Source organism: Callithrix jacchus, chromosome 2 (assembly GCF_049354715.1).
Source record: "Callithrix jacchus isolate 240 chromosome 2, calJac240_pri, whole genome shotgun sequence".
Lineage (NCBI taxonomy): Eukaryota > Metazoa > Chordata > Mammalia > Primates > Cebidae > Callithrix > Callithrix jacchus.
Window position 1 is genome coordinate 77,511,530 of NC_133503.1, and position 24,136 is coordinate 77,535,665.

Consider the following 24,136-nt stretch of genomic DNA (forward strand, 5'->3'; position numbering starts at 1 on the left):
TTTGTTGCTTTAAAGTCTATTTTATCAGAGATGAGAATTGCAACTCCTGCTTTTTTTTGCTTTCCATTAGCTTGGTAAATCTTCCTCCATCCCTTTATTTTGAGCCTTTGTGTATCCTTGCATGTGAGATGGGTTTCCTGGATACAGCACACTGATGGGTTTTGGATTTTTATCCAATTTGCCAGTCTGTGTCTTTTGATTGGTGCATTTAGTCCATTTACATTTAGGGTTAATATTGTTATGTGTGAATTTGATACTGCCATTTTGATGCTAAGTGGCTGTTTTGCCTGTTAGTTGTTGTAGATTCTTCATTATGTTGAAGCTCTTTAGCATTCAGTGTGATTTTGGAATGGCTGGTACTGATTGATCCTTTCTATGTGTAGTGCCTCTTTTAGGAGCTCTTGTAAAGCAGGCCTGGTGGTGACAAAATCTCTGAGTACTTGCTTGTTCGCAAAGGGTTTTATTCTTCCTTCACTTCTGAAGCTCAGTTTGGCTGGATATGAAATTCTGGGTTGAAAGTTCTTTTCTTTAAGAATGTTGAATATTGGCCCCCACTCTCTTCTGGCTTGTAGTGTTTCTGCCGAGAGATCTGCTGTGAGTCTGATGGGCTTCCCTTTGTGGGTGACCCGACCTTTCTCTCTGGCTGCCCTTAGTATTCTCTCCTTTATTTCAACCCTGTTGAATGTGACGATTATGTGCCTTGGGGTTGCTCTTCTTGCGGAATATCTTTGTGGTGTTCTCTGTATTTCCTGCAATTGAGTGTTGGCTTGTCTTGCTAGGTGGGGGAAATTTTCCTGGATGATGTCCTGAATAGTATTTTCCAGCTGGGATTCATTCTCTTCATTCCCTTCTGGTACACCTATCAAATGTAGGTTAGGTCTTTTCACATAGTCCCACATTTCTTGTAGACTTTGTTCATTCCTTTTTGCGCTTTTTTCTCTGATCTTGGTTTCTCGTTTTATTTCATTGAGTTGGTCTTCGACTTCAGATTCTTTCTTCTGCTTGGTCAATTCGGCTATTGAAACTTGCGTTTGCTTCGCGAAGTTCTCGTATTGTGTTTTTCAGCTCCTTTAATTCATTCATATTCCTCTCTAAGGTATCCATTCTTGTTATCATTTCCTCGAATCTTTTTTCAAATCTTTTTTCAAGGTTCTTAGTTTCTTTGCATTGATTTAATACATGATCTTTTAGCTCACAAAAGTTTCTCATTATCCATCTTCTGAAGTCTAATTCCGTCATTTCGTCACAGTCATTCTCCGTCCAGCTTTGTTCCCTTGCTGGTGAGGAGTTTTGGTCCTTTCTAGGAGGCGATGTGTTCTGGTTTCGGGTGTTTTCCTCCTTTTTGCGCTGGTTTCTTCCCATCTTTGTGGATTTGTCCGCTGGTCGTCTGCGTAGTTGCTGACTTTTCGTTTGGGTCTCTGAGTGGACACCCAGAATGTTGATGATGAAGTATTTCTGTTGCTTGGTTTTCCTTCTACCAGTCTAGCCCCTTCGCTGTACGACTGTTGAGGTCCGCTCCAGACCCTGCTTGTCTGGGGTGCACCTCTAGTAGCCGTGGCACAGCGAGGGATGCTACCAGTTTCTTTTTCTGCTCTCTTTGTCCCAGGATGATGCCTGCCTAATGACAGTCTTTTGGATATAGAGGGGTCAGGGAGCTGCTTGAGGAGACAGTTTGTACTTTATAGGGGTTTAATTGCTGAGCTGGGCACTCTGTTGTTCATTCAGGGCTGTTAGGCTGCTATGTTTGATTCTGCTGCAACACAGCTCATTAAACAACCCTTTTTTTTTTTCTCAAATGCTCTGTGTTGAGGGGTTTGGGCTTTATTTTTGGATGTCCGATCAGGTGTCCTGCCCAGCTCGAAGGCAGACTAGCCACTGTTTGGCTGCCGAGGCTCCGCCCTGCTGTTGTGTGATTCGCGCTGTTCCTGCCGGCTCTGCTGTGGTCTCCGCCACGCCCTGTGGCGTAGTCTCTTCGTTGTAGCGTGTTGCCTCAGCAACGGCAGGCTGCGTCAGCAGTGGGCGTGTATCTCAGTAGGGACGGGTTGTCTCGGCAACGGCTGGCTGCGTCAGCAGTGGGCGTGTATCTCAGTTGGGGCGGGTTGCCTCGGCAACGGCTGGCTGCCTCAGCAGTGGGCGTGTATATCAGTTGGGGCAGGTTGCCTCCGTAGTGGTGGACGCCCCTCCCCCACAGAGAGTCTCGGACCGTCTGCCCGGGATAGTTTGAAATCGCGGTTTTGTTCGTCCCACTGGGTATCCCAAGCGATCTGTCCCTGCAATCCCCTGGGCTGGGCTACTGTGCAAGTCTCGTTCAGTCTCAAGTCCAGCCCTCTCAAGTCTCAGGTTGCCGGTTCAACAAGGCACCCGGACAAGCGCGCCCTGTGGGGATTGCTGGGTAGGGCCGGCCGCCGCCGCCCCGGCTGCCGGCTTCGCCAGGCAGACCTACTGCCTGGCGTCCCGTGTCTTTTTATACTTGGGAGTTTCCCCGTTCTGTGGGCAACAAAGATCAGTCTGGAAATGCAGCACTGACTCACCGTTTGCGAATTCAACGCGGGCTCCAATCCTGGGTTGTTCTCACAGCGCCATCTTGAGTCCCCTCCTACATTAATCCTTTTACCCTTGCATCCTTGTAGCTTTGAAATCTATTTTATTAAGTGTGAGAATTGCAACTCCTGCTTTTTATTTATTTATTTTTGCTCTCCATTTGGTTGGTGAGTTTTTTTCCATCCCCTTGTTTTGAGTCTTTGTATATCTTTAGATATATCGTTAGGTTTTGTGGATAATGTATATTTTGTGTGTTTAAAATGGAGAGCCCTATTGAGTTTATTTGTTCTGGATCTTAGTTCCAGTCCCGGATATTGTTATCAATTTTCTGTCTCATTGAATCTAAATCTCATTATGGGTCTTATGTATCTGAGTGTTAAGATCTCTTATTATTACATTAATCCTTTTATCCTTGTAGCTTTGAAATCTATTTTGTCAAATGTGAAAATTGCAACTCCTGCTTATTTATTTATTTTTGCTCTCCATTTGGTTGGTACGTTTTTTTTCCAACCCTTTATTTTGAGTCTATGTATATCTTTGGATATACCATTAGATTTTGTCTGTATCTTTTGATTGGGAGATTTGGTTGATTTAAATTTAGGGTTGCTGCCGTTTGATATTAACTGGCTATTTTGTCCTTTCGTTGATAAAAATTCTTCTTTATGTTAATGTTCTTTACTTTTTGGTGTATTTTTAGAAAGGGTCATACTGGTTGTTCCTTTCTGTGTATAGTGCTTCTGTTAGAAGTTCTTGTAAAGCAGGCCTGGTGGTAATAAAATCTCTGAGTACTTGCTTGTTCCTAAAAAATTTTATTTTTCCTTCAAATGTAAAGCTTAAATTGGCAGGATATGAAATTCTGGGCTGAAAGTTCTGTTGATTAAGTATATTGAATATTGGCCCCCACTCTCTTCTAGCTTGTAAGGTTTCTATTGAGAGATCTGCTGTAAGCCTAATAGGCTTACCTTTATGAGTAACTTGATCTTTCTCTCTGGCTGCCCTTAATATTTTCTCCTTCATTTCGATCTTGGTGAATCTAACGATTATGTGCCTTGGGGTTGGTCTTCTTGAGGAATATCTTTGTGGTGTTCTCTGTATTGCCTGGGGTTGAATAGTGTCCTGCTTTGCTAAATTAGGAAAATTTTCCTGGATAATGTCCTGGAGAGTATTTTCCAGCTTGAATTCATTCTGTCCGTCACATTCAGGTACACCAATCAAGCGTATATTAGGTCTTTTCACATAGTCCCATATTGCTTGGAGATTTTGCTCATTCCTTTTTATCCTTTTTTCTCTATTCTTGTCTTGTCGGTTTCATTAAGTTGATCTTCGACCTCTGATACCCTTTCTTCTGCTTGATCCATTCGGCTGTTTAAGCTTGTACATATTTCACTAAGTTCTCGTGTTGTATTTTTCAACTCCATAAGTTCATTTGTATTCCTCTCTATATTGTCTATTCTTTTCAACATTTCATCTAACCTTTTTTCCAAGTTCTTAGTTTCTTCACATTGGGTTAGAACAAGTTCCCAGAAGTTTCTTATCATCCACCTTTTAAAGCCTACTTCAGATAATGGAACACAGTCCTTTTCCATCAGGGCTTGTTCCGTTACTGATGAGTCCTTTTCCATCAGGGCTTGTTCGGTTGCTAATGAGTCCTTTTCCATCAGGGCTTGTTCCGTTGCTGATGGGTTCTGATTTTGAGTATACTCGGCCTTCTTAAGCTGTTTTTTTCCCTTCATTGTAGATGACCCGCCTTTCTAATTAGTTTTCTGAGTCGACGTCCGACTTATTGATTCCCAGTGCTGGGATCCAAGCAACCCACTGTGGCAACCTAAATAGCAGCGGTAAGACTGATGGTGCTCTTCTGCCCGGGAATCTCTGGTCTGGCTTCCCTCTTGAGTCCGCAACAAGCGGCGCTGAGTTCCCGGAGCTCCAAACTCCGGTCAGTAGGGGAAGCAGTCCTGTTGGCTCTGCATGAAGAGCTGCTGCGCCGAGACGCCGGCAAAACCGCTGCGGCGGCCACAAGAGTCGCGCTGGCGACCCGTGGGGCTCCTCCACTGGGAATCGGCTGATCGGTGAGTGACGAAAATTCGTCTAAAAGTGTGGCGTCGTCTCGTTCTCTGAGCTTTCACTGGGAGCTACAATCCTGAGCTGTTAGTGGTCGGCCATCTTGGATCGATCTCTATATGATATTTTTTAGAAACATATAATCACAATTCTCCATTTTCTAAACAAGAAGCAGAATTTTAGTTCATTTCTATGTGACAGTGTAGACACTGCTAAAATATTTTGAGAAACTGTGCTTAAAGTAACTTTTAGAAAGACAGATTAAGGAATCAAATTTGTTACATTTTGGACCTATACAAATGAAGTAGGAAAAAAGATATATATATATATATGTATTCACACACACACAGACACATACAGCCACACAGAAAGAATGAGGCTATTACTAAGGCAATCTATATTAATACTCCTAAAAGAGTCAAAATATTTAATTGTGTGGGAAAATTAAAATATACATAAAACCAAAGGATAAAAAGAGATTTAAACCAATATTCAATATTGTTATATCTAAAACCAGGAATTTGAAATATAGATACTAAATTTTAGTTATTTGAAATAACCTAAAACTTTATTCATATGATAAAAATAATACATATCTGTGATTCCCTGGATAAAATGTTGGCTATACTACACAGAAACTCTAAAGATCATTATTATGATAAAAGCTGATGACTATACATTTTTAATTTAGGATTAACTATGTTTGCTGACTTATAAACATAGATCAGCCAGGTGCAGTGGCTCAAACCTATAATTCCAGCACTTTGGGAGGCTGAGGTGGGTGGATCACCTGAGGTCAGGAGCTCCAGACCAGCCTGGCCAACATGGTGAAACCTCATCTCTACTAAAAATGGGCATGGTGGCAAGCTCCTATAATCCCAGCTACTTGGGGGGCTGAGGCAGGAGAATCACTTGAACCTGGGAGGTAGAGGTTGTAGTGAGCTGAAATCGTGTTACTGCACTCTAGCCTGGGTGACAAGTGAAACTCCGTCTCAAAAAAAAAAAAAAAAAAAAAAAACAGAAAAAACAGGCCGAAGCGGCAGGTTGGGCTGTGGCTCACATCTGTAATCCTAACACTTCGGGAGGCCGAGGTGGGTGGATCACAAGGTCAGGAGTTGGAAACCAGCCTGGCCAATAAGATGAAACCCCGTCTCTACTTAAAACTAAAAAATTAGCTGGGCGTCATAGCAGGTGCCTATAGTCCCAGCTACCCAGGGGGGCTGAGGCAGGATAATCACTTGAACTCAGAAGGCAGAGGTTGCAGTGAGTCGAGATCGAGCCACTGCACTTTGGGCTGGGCAACAGAGCAAGACTGTGTTTCAAAAAAAAAAAACAAACCAAAAAACAGAAACCACCCCCATCCCCAAAACAAACATAACTCAGATCTAATAACTTTTGTGTGTGTCTGACAGAGTCTGGCTCTGTTACTAAGGCTAGAGTGTAGTTGTACAATCTTGGCTCATTGCAACACCACCTTCCAGGCTCAAGTGATCCTTCCACCTCAGCCTCCTGAGTAGCTGAGATCATGGGCACATCTCCATGCCTGGAAAATATTTTGTATTTCTGGTAGAGACAGAGTTTCACCATGTTGCCCTGGCTAGTCTTGAACTCCTGAGCTCAAGTGATTCGCCTACCTTAGCCTCCCAAAGTGCTGGGATTATAGGTAAGAACCACAGTGCCCAGCCCAAGATCTAATAATTTCTGGTAAGTCCCCATTAACTAAAAGTAACTTTAAAAATCCTTTGGACTTACACTACCCGGTAGAAAGACCTAGTATAAGGCTGTAATAATCAAGACATTATGGTATGTGATACAGGACAGAAAAACAGATTGAAGAGATTATTAAGTCCAGAAACAGATGTACACATATATAGTTCTTTGATTTTATGAGAAAGGTGATCCTATAGAGTAGTAGGGGAAAGAGTGGTGTTTTCAATAAGTGTTGCTGGATCAACTGGATAGTCACGTGTAAAAAAATAAATCTTGACCCCTTATCTCACACCATATACAAACCAACTCTAGTTGATATAAACAACCAAATGGAAAACATCAAACAATATAGCTTTTTTTTTTTTTTTTTCCCAAGATGGAGTCTCACTCTGTTGCCCAGGCTGGAATATGGTGGCGTGATCTTGGCTCACTGCAGCCTCTGCCTCCCAGGTTCTAGTGCTTCTCTTGCCTCAGCTTCCTGAGTAGCTGGAATTACAGGCATGCACCACCACGCCCAGCTAATTTTTATAGTTTTAGTGGAGACAGGGTTTCACCATGTTGGCCAGGTTGGTCTTGAACTCCGGACCTCAGGTGATCCACCCACCTCAGCCTCCCAAAGTGCTGGGATTACAGGCGTGAGCCACCATGCCCAGCCTACAATAAAGATTTTGGAAGAAAGCATAGGAGAATCTCTTCATGATCTGGCTTCAGTTAGGCAAAGATTTCTTTAATAGAATTCAAAAGTACTAATTATTAAAAAAATTCATAAATATGACTACATTAAAATTAAGAACTTCTCATAGAAAGATAAGTGAAAAGGAAAGCCACAAAGTAGAAGATTCTTGTAATACATATACCCACCAAAAATTCTATATTCAAAACATACAAAGAAATCCTTTAAATCAACAATAAAAAGGCAGACAACCCCTTAGAAAAATGGACAAAAGTCTCAAACAGGTACTTCATAAAAAAAGAATATCCAAATGTCCACTAAACAACTGAAAAGGTCCTCATACTTCATTAGTTACCAGAGAAATGTAAATTAAAATCACAATGTGATACCACCACATATCCATCAGAAAGGATAATTTTTTTTTTAACCTGTGGCTTGTTGTGCATGTTGGTTACATGAGTATTTCGTTTTATGAAGATTTACTGAGCTATACAACTACAAATTGAGTACTTTTTGTTTGCATGCTATACTTTCATAGTCTGCTTAAAAAACAAAGCCTTTCAACATATATATATTTTTTTGAGGCAGGGTCTTACTCTGTCACCCAGGCTGGAGTACAGTGGCATACTTAAGGTTCACTAAAGCCTCAACCTCCTGGTGAAGCTAAAGTCTCACTAAAGGCTCACTAATGCCTCAACCTCAAGTGATCTTCCCACCTCAGCCTCCCTAGTAGCTGGAACTACAGGTGTGCACTGCTACATCCTGCTAATTTTTTGTATATTTTGTAGAGGTGGGGTTTTCTCATGTTACCCAGGCTGATCTTGAACTCCTGGGCTCAACTGAGACTCCTGCCTTGGCCTCCCAAAGTGCTGAGACTACAGGAATGAGTCACTGCACGTGGCCAACAATTTTGAATGTCATCTTTTTGTTGTTATTGTCCCCAAAGATTTTTTAGAGAATAAAAACAAAATATAATGTGAAATTTTATGAAGCACCATCCAGAGTCTCGAGGTATAAAGGAGGATCCTCAACTATATTTCCATTTCCTATAATCCTAAATCTTCTGAATTAAAATAACTAATTACAGACTGGGTGCAGTGGTTAATGGATGTAATCCCAGCACTTAGGGAGGCTGAGACAGGCAGATAACCTGTGGTCAGGAATTTGAGACTAGCCTGGCAAACATAGTGAAACCCCATCTACTAAAAATACAGAAACTAGCTGGGCATGGTGGTGTGGGCCTGTAGTCCTAGCTAACTAGGAGGCTGAGTCACGAAAAATGCTTGAACCTAGGAGGTGGAGCTTGCAATGGGCCAAAATTGCACCACTGCACTCCAGCCTGGGGGACAAAGAAGACCTCATTTAAGAAAACAAAAAACAAAACTAATTATAGAGAAAAAGGTAAAGAAATAGTCTAGGTAAGTGATAAATGATGCCAGAAAAATTAAGAACTGTAAATAAATATGATAAAAATACATAGTAGTACTATCCTTGTAATTAGTTTTGTAATATAACAAGATAAAAATTAAAATTAATTAAAAAGAAAAATGTGGTAAAACAAAGTTTCATAATTCAGTATTATAGACTATGACGTTATAAAATATATATGCTATATACCACATTGTCTGGCAAAATCAAGCTGTTTTACCACTCACCATTACATGTGCTATAATTATTCAATATTTTAAAACACATTGCAGTTAGAAACCATTTTTCTTTAATTTTACTTACTCAGTGTATTGTGGCCTGTGTGAATACCTTGTATAACAGATGTTCTGAGTAGCAATTCAACATCAGAACCTATTTTCATTAGCTGTTAAGAAAACCAAACAAATAGATCAAGTCCTTTGGGTGTTTCATATGAATGTACTGTTTCTGAAAATGATGGTTTTACAATAATTTCTTTTCAGGTAATACAGTAGTTTCTCCTTATCTACAGTTTCAGTTACCCATGGTCAACTATAGTCTGAAAATATTAAATAGAAAATTCCCCAAATAAATAATGTGTAAGTTTTTAATCACATGTCACTCTGAGTAGGACGATGAAATCTCATGCCATCTGCTCCACGATGTCTGGGATGTGAATCATCTGTTTGTCCAGCATATCCATGTTGTATACACTGTCCACCTGTGGTCATTTAGTAGCCATCTCAGTTAACAAGATTGACTGTTGTCACACTGCAGTGCTTATATTCAAGTAACTCTTATTTTACTTAATAATAGCTCCAAAGCATAAGAGTTCTATGGTTAATTTATAAATTAAACTTTATCATAGATATGCATATATAATAAAATGTAGGATTTGGTACTATCAGAGATTTGAGGCATCCACTGAGGATTTTAGATTTATCCTATAAAGGGGGACTACTGTACTGCTTTTAACTTTTTTACCATTCCAAGTAGCATAGAAAGCTCAGATATGCATATAGTTTTAACTTTTATCTATCAATTCTATATTGTATTCCAAAACAGATTTAGAGTATTTTTTGTTACAATGTGTATTTTTAAGTGTGTTTAAGATGCACATTTTGAAGGGCAGTTGAATCTTACAGAGTTAGATGTTCAGAACACTTGAATTCCAACTATGGCTCTATCATTAAGTGTATGGCCTTGGGTTAATTCCCTACTCTCTGAGTTTCAGACCTCATCAAATACTATGGACTTGAGAGACTTTGAGGACCTTTCAGGGATCTCTGAGGTCAAAATTATTTTCAAAACACTCTAGCCTTCTGCATGGTTTGAGTTGTGAGCAGTAGAACTTTCTCCATCAAAATGCCATTCTTTATTTGACAGAACCACTGACAAATTACGATTTCAGACTTAGCTATTTAGCAGACACTTTTTGAAAAAGTAGAATGTGTCACTTCAAAGAAAACAACTGACAGTATTTGCTGACGATGACAAAACTGAGGCTTTCAAGCAAAAATTAGAATTCTGGAGAATTTGTATCTGCCAGGGTAAGCTTGATAACCTCACAATACTTATATATTTTTTTCTTTCTTTGTTTTTGAGACAGGGTCTTGCTCTGTCACCCAGGCTGGAGTGCAGTGTCATAATCATAACTCACTGCAGTCTTGAACTCCTGGGCTCAAACGAGCCTCCCACTTCAGCCTCCAAAAGTGTTGGGACTACAGGTATGAGCCACCATGCCCAGCCTTAAAGATTTTTCTGATGAGATGGATATTAGTATTGATAGATGTAATTTAAAAATATGTAATGAACTATGTCAACATCTAGAATATCTGTAGTATTTAATGAACTTGTACTTTTAAATCATTACTGCATGATGTTACAAAATCATGCATAAGTAAAAAATCCATTCACAGGGAAATATCCATTAAAGTCCTTTAGTCTACCTAAATGAAGCTTTCAGGGCACATGAGGGAATATCACAAGAACAGGCAAGAGCATAAAAACCCTTGGTGAGAAAACTTCTTGGTAAATTCAAGGACCCTCAAAGAAGGTTCTGAGATTGGAAGAGTGAGGGGTATGTGGTTCAAGTTGAGGTGGGAAGGTAACAAAGGTCAGATGACAGACAGTCTTGTAGGTCATGTTAGGCACTTTATATCTTTCTTCAATGAGATGAAGAGTCATGGGGTTGTGAGTAGTAGAGTGCTGAGATATGCCTTTTTTAATGTTTATTCTGTCTTTAAAGATACTGAGAATGGGCTGTAGGGAGTGAGGCCGGAAGCAGGAGGAGGCTGTTTTAACAAGAGAGATGATGGTGGCTTGGACTCGGAGATAATAACAGGGAGGATGAGAAGTAGTTGAGTTCTGTATATATTAATATTTTGAGATTTAAGCCAACAGATTTGCTATCAGATTGGATATAAGTGTGAGAGAAGGATAGCAGTCAAGAAAGCACCAAGGTTTTTGGTCTGAGCATCAAAAGGAAAGCTGGAATTAACTGCGATGGAGATGGCTGTGGGAGAGCAAAGCCTCACCTCCTGACACCTGGGAAGGGGAAGGAGAAAATAATGGGTCTCCTCACCCACTGGAGGTAAATAAACTGAGTCAAGTCCTAGATACAAGGCTGGAAACAAGGCTAGTTGAGGAATAAGGGATTAGGGAGGACAAGAGGAGATGAGGAGAAGGCAGTCTGTATGAATCCTCGACCACCCACCTCAAAAAAAAAATTCCATTGGTCTGACAGATAACTGAGTTCTGCATTGGAACTAATCTTTAAGAAATTACCACATGTCAGGGTATATTATTAAAAAATATTCACAATTATGTGGCTTATTCCTGTAATCCAGCACTTTGGGAGGCCAAGGCAGGAGGATCACTTGAAGCCAGGAGTTTGAAACTAGCCTGGGCAACAAAGCAAGACCTCATCTTTACCAAAAAAATAAATACAATTAAAAAATCACAATTATCTAAAAGCCTGTTCTATACTTCTACTCTTTTCGAACTACGTATCTGTGTGAGGCTGAATTTTCTTCATATACTTCAACCTAAAACACATATTGCAGGGGTCAGGTGCAGTGGCTCATGCCTGTAATCCCAGCACTTTGGAAGGCTGAGGTGAATGGATCACCTGAGGTCAGAAGTTCGAGACTAGCATGGCCAACATGGCAAAACCCCGTCTCTACTAAAAATACAGAAATAAGCTGGGAGTGGTAGCATGCATTTGTAATCCCAGCTACTTGGGAGGCTGAGGCAGGAGAATCTCTTGAACCCAAGAGGTGGAGGCTGCAGTGAGCTGGGATCATGCCATGGCATCCCAGCCTGGTCAACAAGAGCAAAACTTCATCTCAAAAAAAAAAAAAAAAAAAAAAAGCCCAGCAAAAAACCAATACCATTCTTCTCACTAATATTTTTAAAAGTTATTTTTCATAAATACTGTATTATTAATATATAAGATTATTGTTATTTTAAAATTAATTAATACATATTTTTAAAATGTCTCAGTTTACATTTCGAATATGGTAAATATTGATATAAACAAAGCTTTTTGGGGTCCTCAATTTTTAAGATTGTAAAGGTTCTTTGAGACCACCAAGTTTGAGAACTGCTGGTCTAGAGAGAATGCCTGACTCCTTTTAGTACCAAGACTCTATCAACCCTCTAATACGATGCAATTATTTAAAAACTACTAAAATCTTAATATTTCAGAGTTGCAGAAAGTACAAATATACATTTGTATATAACAAATATGCAATTTCTAGATTACTTAATGTTAAACTAATGCTCTATAAGTAAAATGAATTTGGGAGATTGTAGTTCAATTTGCGAGACTGTAGTTCATTTTCCCAGACCTCAATTTACAAATCTTTAATCATAATTTCAAAATTAAAAAATAATTACCATATTGTTATTAATCAGTTTACTGAATAACAAACAGTATAAACTTCTTCATATACCTTTAACCTCCCTTCATGTCATGACTTGATTATACTGTCATCTTTATGTCTGTGGTGAATAAAAATTACATATTCCCTTTTGCCCTATCATATGTTTCAGCAAAATCTTTCTCATTTTGTTTATCTTATAGAGAGGGAATACTTAGGCTATCTCATAAGCTTCATTATTACAGGTATTTACTATTTCAAAAATAGCACTTTTCTCCACTAACTATAAATGCATTTTTTATCATTTTTTTAAATTTGGAAATTACATTAAACATGGAAGAATTTCTCTAGTTTGTATCTTCCTTTTTACCAAATCAATTCTTGTAACCATAACTACCTTGCAAATTATTTTCCATTTTTTGGTTTTCTTCCTAACAGTACAGGAAGCTGAGGACAGAGATAATGTGTATATTCCAGAATACATAATATACAGGAAAAGAAAAATTGTGCATTTTTTCAATCAACTTTTACTAGGAGTATGAGGGAGCTGAAAGAGTAGTGTCTGTACAGTGTCTTCAACTAGAGCAAGTGACCAAAATGCAAATACAGAAAGCAAAGAACAGTTCATACTGTAGCTGTTTATGTCATTGCCAAGATGGGATTAAAAATAAATAACTGCTTAGTTCAGCTAAAAGAGTAGAAGTTCCCTCTGTAATTCTGACTTACTACAACACTCATTCTCTTTAGTTTCAGTCACTTGCTCTAGGTGAAGACGGAATTTCCGTGGGTTTCTGGGTTTATTCAGCTGCTCTGGCTTTGACCATGGCTATTTCTATGTTCTGTTCATGGGGCACCCTGCTGTATTTTGGGTGCTGGCAGATGACCCTGACGAGGTGAGCCACACCAAATAAGTGAAGGTTATCTACAGTTGTGATGGCCTTAACTATCAAGTAATGTTTTTTACTTCACATAACCTATCTTCATCATTTCCTCTTTGTCAAAAAAATTGTATAAGTTTCACTGTAACTGAAAAAACTACTGTACCTCTTCTATTTTCTCAGGAGAAGTTTCATTTTTATTATTTTTGAATTCTTCATTTATCTTTATTCTGGCTGCTACAAAAAGAAAAATACATATAGTTACTTGCTTTTGTAATCTATAATTCCTATCTCAATAATTTACATGTTACTAATTAGGAATGGCTACTTCTCTAGTATAGAATATGGTTTTGCCCCCATGGAGAACAAAGCATAAGAATAAGAAATTTGCCAGGCGCAGTGGCTCACGCCTGTAACCCCAGCACTTTGGGAGGCGGAGGTGAGGGGATCACGAGGTCAAGGGATCAAGACCATCCTGGCCAACATGGTGAAAACCTGTCTCTATGAAAAAATACAAAAATTAGCTGGGTGTGGTGGCATGCACCTGTAGTCCCAGCTACTTCGGAGGCTGAGGCAGGAGAATTGCTTGAACCTGGGAGGCAGAGGTTGCAGTGAGCCGAGATCGTGCCACTGCACTCCAGCTTAGTGCCTGGTGACAGAGCGAGACTCTGTATCACAAAAAAAAAAATAAATAAATAAATTTATTAGCGAAGTCTCTTGAAGAGCTTTTGACAGGCTGACAAATTTGTAAGTAAACCTACTATAAACCTTTGGCATCCTAATACTTTTTCTACCACTGATTTTTACTCTCGAATTCATTTGTATAACTATAGCTATTGAGTTCTAATAAATCTAATTTAATGTTTTATTTTTACAAATCTAAGGATTTCTATTAAAATGCTTTTTTAAAGATGGTAAAATTCAATAATAGAAGTATGTTAAACTATATACACGCACAAAGATTGGCAGCAAGCAGGATATATGTGTACATATATAAAATTTTAAGTGTCTTGGCTGACATATAAAGCGAGTGAAAAATAAAACTTTTGTTCACATATACCTCTGAGAGTTTGGTATCAACACAGTAGCATACTTTGGTAGAATCTCACTGGCCTTATTGTGCTGCTGTGAGCATTTGAAGGAACAACCCATATAGAGTGTTTAGCAATTATGCCATAAATTGTTAGCTGTCCTTATAACTATTCCACTTAAAAAATTTAAAGCAACAAAAATATTCCATGTTGATAATTACCATAAAAACTTTCTTCTATGTTGTGTTTATATATATATGTTATATATACACACATATATACATATATATACATATATACATACACACACATATATACATACACACATATATATAACATATCTATATTATATATATATGTATAATATATATATATATATATTTTTTTTTTCAGATGGAGTCTTGCTTTGTTGCCCAGGCTGGTGCAGTGACATGATCTCAGCTCACTGCAGCCTCTGCTTCTGGGTTCAAGCAATTCTCCTGCATCAGCCTCCCAAGTAGCTGGGATTACAGGTGTGTGCCATCATGCCTGGTGAATTTTTGTATTTTTGGTAGAGGGGGGATTTCACCATATTAGCCAGGCTTGTCTCTAACTCCTGATCTCAAGCGATCTGCCTGCCTTGGCCTCCCAAAGTGCTAAAAGTACAGGTGTGAGCCACCAGGCCCACCCTATGTTGCATATATTTTAATATGTAAGGTGGTTTAGAGTTTGCACTTTTGTTTTTTGGGTTTTTTTAGACAGGGTCTTGCTCCGTCGCCCAGGCTGGAATACAGTGACACAATCTCAGCTCACTACAGCCTCCGCCTCCCAGGTTCAAGCGATTCTCCTGCCTCATCCTCCTAAGTAGCTGGGACTATCGGCATACGCTACCATGCCTGGCTGATTTTTGTATTTTTAGTAGAGGTGGGGTTTCACCATGTTGGCAAGGCTGGTCTGGAATTCCTGACCTCGTGATCTCCCCACCTCGGCCTCCCAAAGTGCTGGGATTATAGGCGTGAGCCACTGCGGCCGGCCTAGAGTTTGGACTTTTGAATCAGACAGCTTAGGCTAAATCCCAGGTCCACCTCTTATAAGTATGATGTGGGACAAATATTTTCACATTTTGTCAATTTTCTCATTTGCAAAAACAGTAATTATAATAGTAACCATCTCACAGAAATGTTATAAGAATTAAATCATGAATTCATGTAAAGTACATACAATATGCATATCTTAATCATTCAGAAATTATTTTTGACGAGTTACAAAAACTTAAATCCTTGGAAAACAGTGGGGACACTTTTCCTAGGTGCACTCTTAAGGAGGTTTAGACATGTATGAAGAGTGGGCCAGACGCAGTGGCTCACGCCTGTAATCCTGCACTTTGGGAGGCCAAGGTGGGTGGATCACTTGAGGTCAGGACTTCCAGACCAGCCTGACCAACATGAAGAAATCCTGTATTTACTAAAAATACAAAACTAGCTGGGCGTGGTGGCACATGCCTGTAGTCCCAGCTACTAGGAAGGCTGAGGCAGGAGAATTGCTTGAATCTGGGAGGCAGAGGTTGCGGTGAGCTGAGATGGCGCCATTGCATTCCAGCCTGGGCAAGAAGAATGAAACTCTGTCTCAAAAACAAACAAATAAATAAATAAAAATAAAAAATAGAAATGTATGAGGAGTGGAACTGAACATGACTATCACAGAACCTAAATTTTAGAGCCTGTGACTTCCAGGTAAGATAGCAATTACCTAAAACAGTGAGATACTGAATCTGAAATCATTTGGGATAGCTTCTCTTTCACAGCTGCTCTGTTAGACTGACGTAAGACCTAACAACATGGTAATATATAATCCTAGAAAGTGTGAAAATTTGATTATGTAACAGGAAGTTAAATGGCTTGAATATAAGGCAAGCAATGGTAAACACTGAAATTCTGGTCCCTTGCCTTTTTAACTGACTCTTTATAAAGACTTAATCTTTAAAAATTTTTCTTTAAGTAGATATCCCTCTATTAAGTGTAATATGGCTGGGCATGGCAGCTCACGCCTGTAATCCCAGTACTTTGGGAAGCCGAGGTGGGTGGATCATGAGGTCAGGAGATTGAGACCATCCTGGCTAACATGGTGAAACCTCATCTCTACTAAAAATACTCTACTCTGTAAAAACCCTGTCTCTACGAAAAATCAGATGAGCGTGGTGGTTGGCGTCTGTAGTCCCAGCTATTTAGGAGGCCAAGGCAGGAGAATCACTTGAACCTGGGAGGTGAAGGTTGTGGTGAGCGGAGATCATGCCACTGCCCTCCAGCCTGGGAGACAGAGCAAGACTCTGTCTCTAAAAAAGAAAAAAAAAAGTGTAATATAAGCTAATCTTTATAAAAGGATATTAGGGAAAGGTAGTGCAGGTCATTCTCTAAGATGGGTCTTAACCACACGGCTTTCTCAGATAGATTAGTAGTTATCTAAAAAGGAGACTGGCTCCAAAGAGGTAAAGAACGTACTTACCTTCTAATGCTCTGGCATCATTTTTAAAAACTTGTTGTCTGGTCCTGTGCAGTGTTTTAAAGAGCTGTAAAACCTGTTAAGAAAATCAGAATTCAAGGCCGGGCACAGTGGCCCATGCCTGTAATCCCAGCACTTTGAGAGGTTGAGGTAGCAGGATTGCTTGAGTCCAAGAGTTTGAGACAAGCCTGGGTAATATGAAACCCCATCTCTACAAAGAAAAAAAAAATTTTTTTTTTTTTTTTTGAGACGAGTCTCACTCTGTTGCCCAGGCTGGTCATGATCTCAGCTCACTGCAACCTCTGCCTCCCCAGTTCAAACAATTCTCCTTCCTCAGCCTCTCGAGCAGCTGGGATTACAGGAGCATGCCACCATGCCCAACTAATTTTTTGTATCTTTCTTAGAGATGGGGCTTCACCATGTTGGCCAGACTGGTCTCAAACTCCTGACCTCAGGCAATCCGCCCGCCTTGGCTTCCCAAAGTGCTGGAATTATAGGTGTGAGCCAACAAGCTTGGCCCTTTTAATTGTTATTTCATAAAAGACTAGTGAAATGTTGAGACTTATGAATATTCTGAGTCTGTATTAAAAAAAAAAGAGAAAGCCTGGCATTTGGTAAACAACAGATTGTGAAGAGGCTTTAGTGATAGATTGAGGTCATTTCACAGTTCTCAAGTCCAAAAAGGTACTCAATACTGTTCTCCAATATTGCTCTTCTCCACTATTCTCTATTTTAGTTATTGGAGGCCACCAAGCTTCTGAAGCCAGAAATCTGTAGGTCATCCTTTTAATCTACCTTACTATTCTTGTGGAAACTTTAGGAATGTCTCTATAATCTTTCTTATATCCTCTATCAGCAAAACTACTTACATTCAGATCCTCCCTATCTCTTAGATTACTTTCAAAGGTTTGCCACCACATTCTCCTCTCCTCCAGTCTGTTCTACAAATAATTTCTAATATTTACTAAGCATACTGTGTGCTAGTCACCATTTTAACTGTTTTACAAGTATTAGAAAACCTATAACATAAAAGGCAGATACAAAAACAGAAACAAAAAACAGAGCAAAAAAACTTAAAAAATAGAACAAAAACCAAGCAGCCATAAAAAACTTCCTCAAAAATATGTTATTGCAGAGATGGAATAACATGAATGAAAAGCTATAGTAAATTTAAAAAGGAACATTCAGAAAACTCCCAAAAGCACATGGCTATCAAACAGGTGAGAGTAAGGATTAAATAAGAAAAATTGCCCAGAATATAGAATAAAAGTTCAGAAATAGACATTAAGGAGAGGAAAGATAAGAAAATTAAGGAGAAGCCCCAACAGTTAGATTAGCAGAAGGGCCAACAAAAGAAAAAAGAGAAAACAGAGGAAAGAAATTTTAAAAATTTCACTAATGTTTGGGTAAAAGCAAAGAAAAAAAAATTTCACTAAATAAGGCACATGAGTTAAAAGATAGAAAGGGTTCCACCAAGTCCCCAACATAAAAGTTATACCATAAGCACAGCGTGATGTAAGTTCAGTGTGATGCTGCTGATGATAAAATCTCAGAGAAAAAAACAATTCACATGTAAAGAAAAAAAATCAGAATGGCACCTGATTTCTAAATAGCATTACTGTAAGAAGACAGTGGAATAATGAATATCATTCAAGTTTTGAAAAAATGTCTGCCTTAGAACACCATAGATACTCAAACTATCTATCACTCAAAGACAAGGGCAAATACATATTTTCAGAAACACGAAGTCATCTGTCATACACAGTTTACTAGAAAGCTGCAGAAGAATATACTCCACCAAAATAAGAAAAGGAACCACAAAAGGAAAAGACATGGGAACCCAGGAGACAGGTGGTCTAATGTGGGAGAAGCAAAGACCACGGGGAAGGAGAAATGCTAGTCAACATTTGTGCAGCCAGACTAGAAAGCAACTAGTCAGGACTATAGCAAAAGGCTGAATTGCTCCAGAAAAGGTATTGCTAGGAAAAATGAAACTGGTAGACTCTTTTTGCCTAGAATTTGGGAATAGATATCTATGATATTTATTAAAGAATATTTTTAAAAAGTAATTTTTAAAAGGCGGTTATTAATTTAAAGATGAAGAACTGGGAAAAAAGACAATGTAATCATATATAGTACTAAAGGGCTCAGCTGTGGGTAATTTTTATAGTAATAACATCAAAGATAAAAGCTAATTCACCAATATCTGTATACTGAAGAGTTAATGAGTAAGGGGGAACTAGTCCTTATCTTCCATAGTTAAAAGTCAATAAATATCTCTAAAAAGAAGTGCCAATAAATAGCAGTTTAAATGTTATTTAGAAACATTGAGATAAATTCCAGAAGAAATAGCTAAAATGATTAAAAGTGCTTATCATTAAGAAGCAGGAATTGAGAGTAGGTAGAAGGAAATAGGCACCTAATGGTTTTCTATGCAGCATTATTTGACTTCTTAAACTTTATGCATTTATTATACTTATGAAATTTACATTATAAAGAGAAAAGGAAAGAGCATTATCAAAACAGGAAAAACACCCTTTTGTCTTTGGGTCAAAAAAGAAAAGAAAAAAGAAAAAAACCCCACAGATGAGAGTGTAAAGAAAACTTGGGTAAAAGAAAAAAAATCCCACAGAATGGAAGAAAATGTTTGCAAATCATATGGCTGATAAGGGCCTAGGATCAAGAGTATATAAAGAACTCTTACAACTCAACAGTAATAAAAATTTTAAATCCTAATATAAAAATACAAAAACATATATGACGAACCCACAGCCAACATCACACTGAATGGGGAAAAGTTGAAAACATTCCCCCTTAAACCTGGAACAAGACAAAGATGTCCACGCTCACCATTCCTAGTTTACATAGTGCCAGAAGTCTAGCCAGAGAAATCAGGCAAGAAGTAAAAGGCATCCAAATTGGAAAAGAGGAAGTCAAATTATCTCTGTTTGCAGATGGCAGGATCTTATACCTAGAAAACCCTGAAGATTCCTCCAAGACTTCTAGACTTGATAAACAACTTCACTAAAGTTTCAGGATACAAAATTAATGCATAAAACAGTTGTATTTCTATATACCAAAAACATTCAAGCTAAGAACCAAATCAAGAACTCAATTCCATTTACCATAGCCACAAACAAACATACAATACCTGGGAATTCATTTAACCAAGGAGGTGAAACATCTCCACAAGGAGAACTTCAAAACACTGATGAAAGAATTCATAGATGACACAGACACACATGGAAAAACATTGCATGTTCATCAACAGGAAAAATCAGTACCTTTAAAATGACTATGCTACCCAAAGCGATCTACAAATTCAATACAATTCTCAAATGATCAATGTCATTTTCACAGAATTAGAAAAAAAAAAATCCTAAAATTCGTATGGAACCAGAAAAGAGCCTGAATAGCCAAAGCAATCCTAAGCAACAAACAAACAAAAAACAAAGCTGAAGGCATCATATTATCTGACTTCAAACTATACTACAAGGCTACGGTAACCAAAATAGCATGGTACTGTGCCAAAACAGACACATAGATTAATGGAACAGAATAGAGAACTCAGAAATAAAGCCACACACCTACAGCCATTTTATCTTGAACACAGTGAACAAAAATAAACAAAGAGGAAAGGACATCTTATTTAATAAATACTGCTGAGAACACTGGCTAGCCATATTTAGTAAAAAGAAACTGGATCCCTATCTCTCACCATATACAAAAATTAACTCAGGATAGATTAAAGACTTAAATCTAAAACGTCAATTTATAAAAACCCCAGAAGAAAACCTAGGGAAAGTTCCTCTGGACATTGGCCTTGGTAATAAATGACTAAGATTTCAAAAGCAAATGCAACAAAACCAAAAGTAGACAAATGGAACTTAATGACACTAAAGAGCTTCTGCACAGCAAAAGAAACAATCAACAGGGCAAACAGACCACCTACAGAATGGGAGAAAATATGTGCAAACTGTATATCCAACAAAGGACTAATATCCAGATTCTATAAGGAATGGAAACAAATCAACCACAAAAAATTCCAAACAGCCCCATTAAAATGTGGACAAAAGAAGACATACAAGCTGCCAACACACAAGGCAAAAAAATGTTTAACAACACTAATCAACAGGGAAATGCAAATGAAAACCACAAGGAAACACCATATCACACCAGCCAAAATGACCATTAAAAAGGAAAAACAAAACAAAACAGATGTTGGACACGGTAGCTCATGCCTGTGGTCCCAGCACTTTGGTAGGCTGAGGTGGGTGGATCACCTCAGGTCAGCAGTTCAAGACCAGCCTGGCCAGTGTGGAGAAACCCCGTATCTATTAAAAATATATATATACAAAAAATTAGCCAGACGTGGTGGTACATGCCTGTAATCTCAGTTACTTGGGAGGCTGAGGCAGGAGATGCTTGAACCTGGGAGGCGGAGGTTTCCGTGAGCCGAGATCGTGCCATTGCACTCCAGCCTGGGCAGCAAGGGTAAAACTCTATCTCAAAAAATACAAAATGAAACAAAACAAAACAAACAGCTGTTGGTGAGGATGCAGAGAAAAGGGAACACTTACATACTGTGGGTGGAAATATAAATGAGTTCAACCTCCATGGAAATCAGTACAAAGATTTCTCAAAGAACTAAAAACAGAACTACAATTCAGCCCAGCAATCCCACTAGTAGGTAACTACACAAAAGAAAATAAATGGTTTTATCAAAAAGACACCTGTGCCCATATGTTTATTGCAGCACTATTTACAATAGCAAAGTCATGGAATCAACCTAAGTGTCTATCAACAGCTTACTGGATAAAGAAAATGTGGTGTGTGTGTGTGTGTGTGTGTGTGTGTGTGTGTGTGTGTGTATCATGGAATACCATGTAGCTGTAAAAAAGAATGAAGTCACATCCTTTGCAGCAGCTGCTGGAGACCATTATCCTAAATGACATAACTCAGAAACAGAAAAATCAAGTACTGCATATTCTCACTTATAAGTAGGTGTTAAACAATGAGTACACATGGATAGAATGACAGAAGTAATAGACACTGGGAACTCCAAAAGGGAGGCAGATAGGAAAGGGGTTGAGGGTGGAAAAATTATCTATTGTGTACAATATTCACTATTTGGGCGATGGGTTCACTAGAAGGCCAAACCTCACCATTATGTAATTTACCCATGTAATAAGCCTGTATTTGTACTCTCTGAATCTAAAATAAAATTAAGAAAAATAAAAATGATCAAAGGATTTGAATAGATATTTCTCCCTCCCCCCAAAAAAACCCCAGAAATGGCCAATAAGCCATGGAAAGATGTTCAATGTCATGTGCCATCCAGAAATACAAATCTAAACCTCAATGAGATACCATTTCATCCCAGTAGAATGGCTACCACAAAAAAAGACAGTCAATAACAAGAGCTGGCAAAGATGTGGAAAAATAGGAACTCCTATACATTGTTGTTTGGCATTTAAAATGGTACAGCTGCTTTGGGAAACAGTTCGGCAGTTACCAAAAAACAGTTAAGTCTACAGTTATCTTATGACCTAGAAATTCTACTACTAGGTACATACTCAAGACAAATGAAAACATGTTCACACAAAAACCTGTACACTAATGTTCATGGCAGTATTATTTGTAATAGTGTCAATGTAGAAATAACCTAAATGTCCATCAACTCATGAACAGGGAAGTAAAATGCCGAATATCCATATTAATAAGAGCTTAATTAGCTCTTAATAAGCTAATGCAGGCCAGACACGGTGGCTCATGCCTATAATCCCAACCTGCTGGGAAGCTGAGGTGGGTGGATCCCTTGAGCTCAGGCGTGCAAGACCAGCCTGGGCCTGGCACAGAGGCTCACATCTGTAATCCCAGCACTTTAGGAGGTCAAGGCGTGTGGATCACCTGAGGTCAGGAGTTCAAGACCAGCCTGGCCAACATAGTGAAACCCTGTCTCTACTAAAAAAATACAAAAAATTAGCTGGACATGGTGGCGGCCACCTGTAATCCCAGCTACTCAGGAGGCTAAGGCAGGAAAAATCGCTTGAACCTGGGAGGTGGAGGTTGCAGTAAGCCAATATAATGTCACTGCACTCCAGCCTAGGTGACAGAGTAAGACTCTGTCTCAACAACAACAACAACAACAATAACAACAAACAACCAGCCTGGGCAGCATGGCAAAACCCTGTCTTTACAAAAAATAGAAAAATTAGCCAGTCGTGGTGGCCTGTGTTCCCAGGTACTTGGGAGGATGAGGTGGGAGGATCTCTTGAGCTTGGGAGGCAGAGGTTGCAGTGAGCTGAGATGATACCACTGCATTCCAGGCTGGGTGACAGAGTGAGACCCTGTCTCAGAACAAAAAAAAACAAAAACACCCCCTAAAACCCAAAGTAGAGCTAACGGCTGGGCGCAGTGGCTCATGCCTGTAATCCCAGCACTTTGGGAGGCTGAGGCGGGCAGATCACCTGAGGCTGGGAGTTTGAAACCAGCCTGGGCAACATGGTGAAACTCTTTCTCTATTAAAAATACCAAAATTAGCTGGGTGTGGTGGTGGGCACCTGTAATCCCAGATGCTCAAGAGGTTGAGGCAGGTGCTACATGTTACACTGAGTAATGTATACAGGCTGGCTTGAACTTGGGAGGAAGAGGTTGCAGTGAGCGGAGATTGCGTCATTGCACTCCAGCCAGGGACACAGAGCAAGACTGTCTCAAAAAAAAAAAAGGAAAAAGCATTATGCTAAATCTACTCTACTTGTGCTCTACAAATCAACAGAGCACATCTGTTTAAAGCATGGTTCACTGAATATTTTAAGATCTACTTCTCAGAAGAAAAAAAGATTTCTTTAAAAATATTACCGCTCACTGACAACATACCTCATCACCCAAGAGCTCTGATGGAAATGTACAAGGAAATTAATATTGCTTTCAAGACTGCCAAAACAACATCCATTTTGCAACCCCACAGGTCAAGGTCAAGTAGTAATTTTGACTTTCAAGTCCTTTTTATATTTTTTGAGACAGGGCCTTGTACTGTCACCCAGGCTGGAGTGCAGTGGTACAATCATGGCTTACTGATGAAGCCTCGATCTCCTGGGCTCAAGTGATCTTCCCACCTCAGCCTTCCAAGTTGCTGGGAGCACAGGCACATGCCACCACATTGAGCTAATTTTTGTACTTTGTGTAGAGATGGGTTTTGCCATGTTGCCCAGGCTGTTCTTGAACCCTGAACTTGAGCAATCTGCCACCTCAGCCTCCCATAATGCTGGGATTAAAGGCATGAGCCAGACTTCCAAGTCTTATTTAAAAGACTCATAAGGATACAGCTGCCATAATGATTACTCTGATGAATTTAGGCAAAGTAAATTGAAAACCTCCTGGGAAGGATTCACCATTCTAGATGCCATTCTGAGAATTCAAGAGATGAGGTTAAAAAAAGCAATAATAACAGGCATTTGGAAGAAACTGATT

At 39.1% G+C, this 24,136-nt stretch overlaps 1 protein-coding gene across 12 annotated transcripts in view; it reads right to left on the reverse strand.

The window, feature by feature from the left end:
* LYRM7 (LYR motif containing 7) overlaps positions 1 to 24,136 on the reverse strand; it is a 44,214-nt gene that overhangs the window by 16,773 nt on the left and 3,305 nt on the right. For 9 of the 12 annotated variants that reach the window (XR_013532088.1, XR_008479828.2, XM_002744626.7 and 6 more), the window contains exons 2-4: positions 16,667 to 16,739; positions 13,321 to 13,391; positions 8,717 to 8,798 (exon numbers count right to left, since the gene is read on the reverse strand). Coding sequence is in view for 10 of the 12 variants with exons in the window: in XM_002744626.7 (XP_002744672.1) it covers positions 8,717 to 8,798; positions 13,321 to 13,391; positions 16,667 to 16,739 (226 nt within the window). In the remaining 2 variants the exon portion in view is untranslated. Of the gene's footprint in view, positions 1 to 931; positions 4,718 to 8,716; positions 8,799 to 13,320; positions 13,392 to 16,666; positions 16,740 to 24,136 lie in introns of those variants that run through there. The other 3 variants (XM_078364935.1, XM_078364933.1, XM_054252577.2) reach the window with 2 other exon arrangements.